Raw genomic sequence first — 7,078 nt, forward strand, 5'->3', positions numbered from 1 at the left:
CTCTTACCTATTATCAAGCTTTATATAGCTGGTGGTTTAAGAGTAGGTATGGATTGATGGCTTTCAGCAAATTTTAATCTTACATAACCTTTATATGTAGCAAAAGTCGGCATTTCCACTTATGCCTTTTCTGTTTTTTCTTTCTTTTTATGGAGCGAGGGTCAGCGGGAGTCTGCGGGGTGCAACTCTATGGACAGTGTTGGGGCTGGGCTTCCCTGGGGGGGGGGGGGGCGGGGGGGGGTGGTAGGTTTGGGCACAGGGTACAGGGGTGGGTGTTGCAAGGTAAAAAATGTAAACAAAATTCCTCATTCTCTCCTTAACAATTGTTTCTTTGAATTAACCTATGTTGTAAATATGGCTGGATCAGATAGGCCTAGGCGGATTCTGTGTCAAAAATGGGTACGATGTAAAGGAGGCTACTCTATCTATGAATAGTGTACAAATCCTCTCCGGGATCGTCAATGGTCTGCGCACTTGATCTAGAAGGGACAAGATTCTACAATATCTCCGAGATTCTAATGCGCGGGTTATTGTGCTTCAGGAGACTCCTCTATTAGAATCGGAGATGGTCTCACTTGCTCAGAAAAATAAATGGATAGATTTTCAAGTTTCCACAACTCAGACTATGAATATCAGGAGTGTTTCGATACTCTTTAAGAGAACAGCAAAGGCTCGCCTCATTTCAAAATTAGTGGACCCAGGTGGCAGGTGGGTCATTGTGACCGTTAATTTTTTGGGTGCCCAGACTACTATTGTCGGATATTATGGCCCGAATCAAGATGACCCTTCCACCCTCAAATCTATCTTTTCATCTGTTATCGTTTTCAGAGCCAACTATCTTGGTGGGTGACTTTAATATTGTTTTGAATCCCCATCTTGATAAATTACCTAACAGCCGTGCCTCACTCCCCTCTAAAACTAGGACTTTCTTACTTGATGCCATGAAACAGTATGCCTATTCTGATATTTGGAGACTAATGTCAGGTCAACGCTCAGGATTTTCGTTCCGCTACTATAAATTCCGGCATCAGTCCAGGATTGATTTTATCTTGGTCAGTCAAGCATTGAAAGGTATAGTTAAGAACATCCTATATCTTCCCTCTCACTTATCTGACCATTCTGCAGTTTGGCTGGAACTGGAGGGCATAGTCCCTGTCTTTTCTAGATCATGATCCTTTGATCGCTCATTACTCTTGGAAGATGAGGTGACTTTATCCTTGATTATGGAGACAGAGTGTTTCATGAAAACAAACATAGATTCTGCCTCAATAGGGTGCGTATGGGACGCTTATAAAGCTTTTCTAAGGGGCCAAATTACCAGCAGGGCTGCCTATAGGAAAAAATATATAGCGAGGAGGTCTCTACTATTGAGGCCGGAATTGAAAGGTTGCAATCTGAATTAGATCGATCCACTAGCACCTCTGTTGTAACTCCTCAGGAGCTACAAAACAAACTGACAAGATTTAAAGGACAGTTGGAAACAGTGTTAAATACATGCTTACTTCGCAGGTGGGAGGCGAGTAAAATTGCTCATTTTGAGTATGGTGAAGGCGCAGGGAGGCTCCTCGCCTGGAAAGCTAAGACTGACCAAGTTCGAAATAATATCGGGTCAATCACGCAAGGCAACCTAACATTTACATCTGATGAAGATATTCGGAGGGTCTTCCAGTTGTTTTTTTCAAGATATCTATAAAGAGGACAAATGTATTGACCCTTCTTGTATTGAGGCATGGTTGAACAAGATCGCGTTGCCTTCCCTAACCATAGAGCAACAGCGCCACCTCGATCAAATGATCACGCAGGAAGAGGTTAATGCAGCCATTGTGAGCTGTAAAAAGGGGAAGGCGTCAGGTCCCCACGGCCTCCCCTCGGAAATTTATAGGGTCTTGGGCAAGGAAATTGTTCCTATTTTGACTCTCCTCTTTAATCAGATACTTCAGGAGGGGGCAGCCCCTCCAGCCTCGTGGGATAATGCATCTATAACCCTGATTCTAAAACCCGGCAAAGTTGCATCTAGGTGTGGGTCATATAGGCCAATATCTATTCTTAATGCCGATTACAAAATCTTCGCCTCTGTTATGGCCAAAAGACTGGGGCTGGTTGTAGGCGACATCTTGCATCAGGATCAGAGGGGCTTTGTTAAGGGTCGACAGCTCTCCGACTTGACGTACGACTTGATCGGAGCTATTACATTGCATCTACCGAATCTCTTCCTCTGGCTGTTCTGACTCTCGACGCCACCAAGGCCTTCGACAGGGTTCACTGGTTATACCTGTCGGGGGTCTTGGGTAAGTTTAACATTGGGGATTTTTTTATTTCGAGCTGTGAGGCTGTTATATCAGAATCCTCTGCATGTCTTTTGGTGAACGGAACTCTTTCAGACCCCTTTAAGATCACAAGAGGTACGCGTCAGGGCTGCCCCCTTTCCCCTCTTCTATTCGACTTATGTATTGAACCTTTTGCCCAACTGCTGAGGGATGACTTTAACATCAAGCCCTTCAGGTACGGAGAGTGCGAGAGGAAGGTAGCCCTGTATGCAGATGACATCTTGATTTTTTCTTCTGAGTTGCATACAGCTTTCCCCTTGGTCGTCAAACTAAACCAGGACTTTGGAGCGGTCTCTGGGTATGAGATTAACGCTTCCAAAACAGAAACTATGGCCTGGAATATGGGTGAGATCCAGCCAGGGCTGCAGCTTAGTTCTAAAATGAGGTATCTTGGAATTAGCATCCTTCATGATGTTTCCAAAATAGTTGAAACCAATCTTTCAGATGTGGCGAAGGAGGGTCGGAAACTTATGCGTGCATGGGCCTTACTACCCTTGTCTGTCTTGGGAAGGGTAAACTTAATAAAAATGTCAATTTTGCCTAGAATTACGTTTCTTTTTAATACTATTCCCCTTCACTTTGAGGCTGCCTCCTTAGTTAAGTTGCAGAGCGATATTAATTAATTTATCTGGGCATACCACACGCCTAGGATTGCTTGGAAAAAACTTAGGCGGCGAAGAGAAAAGGAAGGCCTAGCCGCTCCATATCTCCAGTTGTATGCATGGGCTTTTCAACTCCCCCATTGTCCCATGCTACTGAAAATGCCTACTCACATCGGGGCTGGCAGCATGTTCCGGGCCATGCTTAGTGGGGCCATGTTGCCTTGTGAGGGTTTTTTGTTTAAGTTTGGTGACCCCAAATAAAAAAAAAAAATAAGCTAAAGGTTTTACAGGGCCTAGCTAAGACATGTGCTAAGGTGAGAAGCTCGGTAGCGCTAGAATATCTTTCCAGCATGGCTCCTTTGTGGGATACACTGGGGGGCCCGGGATGGCTTAAAGATAGACTGGTCTTACCCTTGAAAGAAGCTGGGGTGGAGGTCTGGGGAGATCTGGGAATCTCTTAGGGATAGGGTTGGTTCTGGCCTCTCCAGGTTTAAATACTTTCAGATGGCTAGCTGGGCCCAGTCGCAGACAGCCACCCAGAGCAAATACCCAGTTGGAGGGGCAACCATCTAGAATACCAGCTTGTTAACAAAGCCCCGGGAAGGAAGGAAGTCTCTTTTTGGTACCACGCAATATTGGAAGAGGTAGATGGTGAATTTCAACTGGCTAATAAGCTTTGGGGAAGCTCCCTTTTGGATCATGACAGTGAACATCTGTGGATAAACTCCTGTAAGACACTGTGGGAGGTATCAAACCAGCATGGCTCAGAAGGAATCATCTCTTTACCCTGCACAGGGCTTATTATTCACCTCAGAGACTATCAAAATTCTCAAAGGTCCACCCTGTGGCTTGCATGAGGTGCGGGACACTAGCTGCTTTCGACATTCATATGTTTTTTGATTGTCCAGTCCTGTACTTTTTCTGGGATTCCTTCGGCAAATCATTGACAACATCTCTTGGCTGCCCCATCACAATCAATCTTTCGTTGGTTATATTCAGTTTGTTGGAGGGTGTGACAGGTCCCGCTAAACAACTCCTTTTCTATGCCATTTTGCTGGCCAGAAGAGAAATATGTAAAAAAATGGAAGGAATCTTCATCCCCCTCCAGAAGCGAGCCTTCTGGAATCTTTTGAAATGGGGGTAGTATAGAGCATAGGGACAGGGGACACAGGTTTTTTTCCCCCCTGTCCTATGATTACAATGCCCTGCTACTTCGTAGATGCATCCGGAGACATCAGGTTGCGCCCTGATATGACTATGTTGGTCAAGCCCGGTAAGGCTGCTTTCCATAGGCCTCCATATATGCCCCTGAGTATCCGTTAACACTGGTAGGCGAGGGTCGTAACACCTAGATGCCTACATATCCAGTATGCTGAGGCAGTGTGTGGATATTTCTGGGGTAGAATGGAGCTAGTTGGGTGGAGAATGAGAACAATTATTTTTTTTTAATTCATATGGACAGGGTTTAGGTGTATGTCAGCGGCTGTGCCATTTATCTGGATAAAATGACATCTCAGAGTGAAACCAAATAACAGCTCAGGTGGCAATCTATGGGAATCACAGAAATTTATTTGGCGTGTTCCTTTATAGAGAGCACCCATTTTTTCCATCTCACTTAAAGACCTGTCTGCACGTATTTCTATATGACTGGTTACAGCTAGCATCTGCGGGTGCTTCTCTGGTTAGAACATATTTTTCGAAAGTTAATGCTGCATTCTTTGCAAGACACTAGGCAAGAAAACATTTTAAAGGGCTAACGTTGTCATACTGTACAATTTACACATTACTGTAACTGTTGAACAAATTAATGCAGGCAGATATGGGGAAGTCTGTAATGGGTTTAATATTTCAAGACTATAGTTTCCCACTGCTTAATAAGCCTTGCTTTATCTCTACATTAATTTGCTTTGAATGCACCATTGTCCAATCTTTTTTTCATTTGTTTCTCAGGAGAGGGACTCACCCTGGACCCCAGGTTTGTCCATTGAACTTGTTCACATCTCTCGCTATATAAATGCCATGCCCAAAGTTTAAGCCTCACCACTTTCAAATGTCAACAGCCGCCACAGGGTGGTACACTTAGGAACCTAACTTTAATGAGTTCTGTTTAAATCTTTCTTTAGGTAATTTTACTTTAACATGTAACTTGTGCTTTTCGAAATTAATGTATTTTTAATATGTTTTTTAATATATTTATAACTGCTTTTATGGAGTAAATACACTGGAATTCTATACACAAATGTTTCTAAAACATGTTTACTCCGTATTTTCCTTAGCTAGTTTTGAAGTTGGGAACTTATATTGCCAACTAGTAACACTATTGTCTTGCAGCTTCATGATCATATTTTTGTTGCTGTTGTATGCCCAGTCCAGCAGCTCTTTCTGTTGTCTCAAGTCTTCTGATAGTAACTGAGCGAGGCAAATGTTTAGATTCGTTTGGGTCATTGTCTGGTGTAAGGTGACGCCCTATAAATAATGAACCTGCAAGAAAAATTAGAAACCTTCCCAGAAACACCAATACCTTACTTAATATGTTCCTGTAACAATTGTTAACCTGGTGTGGCTTTCAAAGTGATTGGAGTAGTTGCACGTACAATCAGTTTCAAGGACAACTCATTTTTTTGCTTTTCACTGTATCTTTTTAGGTCTTCATTGAGCCAAACGGAGAAACATATGATGTTGTGCTGAAGACCACTGCTGTTGCCCCATTTGTCTGGCTGGATGTAGGCGACATACCAGGGAGATTCAGTGACAATGGTTTCTTAATGACTGAAAAGGAGCGCATTGTCATCTTCTATCCCTGGGAACGCACCAGCGCTTCGCAGTTAAACGACACTCTGAGCATCACAACCCTCATGGACATCTACTGACAGGACCTGATATCCTATGTGATGTGCCCCATTGAAGTGACACCAGGCAAATATATGAACATAAGGATGAAAAAGGCGCTCTGAAAGCTGCACACATGGTGGTTTTAGATCACTGTGTACAAGGATTGTTCTCATGGAGTAAGGTTATCACTCATCTTTATCCCCTTCCATGCGCCCGTCGGCCAACGGCCATCGTGAGCACTACCTCCGTAGTGCTACGCACGTCCGTTGGCCGACGCGGCCCCGCCCACTCATCAAAGCCGCCGCTGTTATCAGATGTTACAGTACTATTGAAAACAATGTTTGGATATCGTGTAAACATCCCCCAAAAATCTTTTGATGATACCAGATACTTTAGACTATTTCAGGTCATTTTGCTGATGACAAGAGTTTGCCATACAGATCATTGGGGTTCGTGAAAATACGACATGGTAGGCCAAGCAACAAGGCGCCATTTTAAAAAATGTTGTGTCTTACCTTAATGATTGTGAAACATGCCAGCTTAAGAGCACTGGATCTAAAATTCTGTGTCCATTGAACAAGCATGACATGCAGAAACTGTGTCCTTCCTAGGCACCTGTCTGCCACCAGCCTTAACATTCTCTACTCAAGTGACTATGGAGGTTTAGAGATGTATTTATTTTTATTCAGTAAGTGACCTCAATGTCTTTAAATGTGCCTATTATGAGTGTGATGTGTCCTCAGGGTTCTTTCAGCTTAATGCTCAATGCACTGAATGTCGATGTCCCCGACTAAAGGAGATCTTGTGCCTTCTATGTGATTCTGCAACGTGGGATCTAGATTAATGTTCATAAGCAACAAATATAAATCATGATTAAAGTTCATATGCACCAAAATATCTTGTGTCCAGGATCCTCGAATACTGTAGGTGTCTGAAAGACCTTGTGTCGTTAATTCTTCAAAAAAGTACAAAGTGAAGAAGTACAGAGACACTAGGATCATGTCGGCTTTCTTATCTGTCATTAGCTTTCATGCGTTTTCCATGGTTTGTTATTACTTGGATGGGATGTCCTTTAAGGTCAAGGCCATTGCACGTTGTGAATAGTTCCATTTGAGTTCCCATTGTATTTTGCTGATGGGGCATCAAGTAGCCAGTGTAGAGTTGGTACTAACATATTATAACCTAAATATTGTCTGACAAAATTATTTCCTAATCACTATATACAAAAATATCACCCAATTGGAGATAACCCCTTAAGTGGTGAGACTTGTGTCCTCCCTCTCTCCCCCTTCTTACCCCCCCCCCCCCCCAGTGCTG

General features: G+C 43.3%; 1 protein-coding gene across 1 annotated transcript in view; it reads left to right on the forward strand.

Annotated features, from left to right (window-relative positions):
• Nucleotides 1-6,656, forward strand: part of MANBA (mannosidase beta) — a 399,570-nt gene extending 392,914 nt beyond the window's left edge. The window contains exon 17 of the mRNA XM_086961579.1: nucleotides 5,575-6,656. Coding sequence (XP_086817705.1) covers nucleotides 5,575-5,799 — 225 coding nt within the window. The 3' untranslated portion in view covers nucleotides 5,800-6,656. The remainder of the gene's footprint in view (nucleotides 1-5,574) is intronic.
• The last annotated feature ends 422 nt before the right edge of the window (nucleotides 6,657-7,078 follow it).

Source organism: Lissotriton vulgaris, chromosome 3_1 (genome assembly GCF_964263255.1).
Source record: "Lissotriton vulgaris chromosome 3_1, aLisVul1.2, whole genome shotgun sequence".
Classification (NCBI taxonomy): domain Eukaryota; kingdom Metazoa; phylum Chordata; class Amphibia; order Caudata; family Salamandridae; genus Lissotriton; species Lissotriton vulgaris.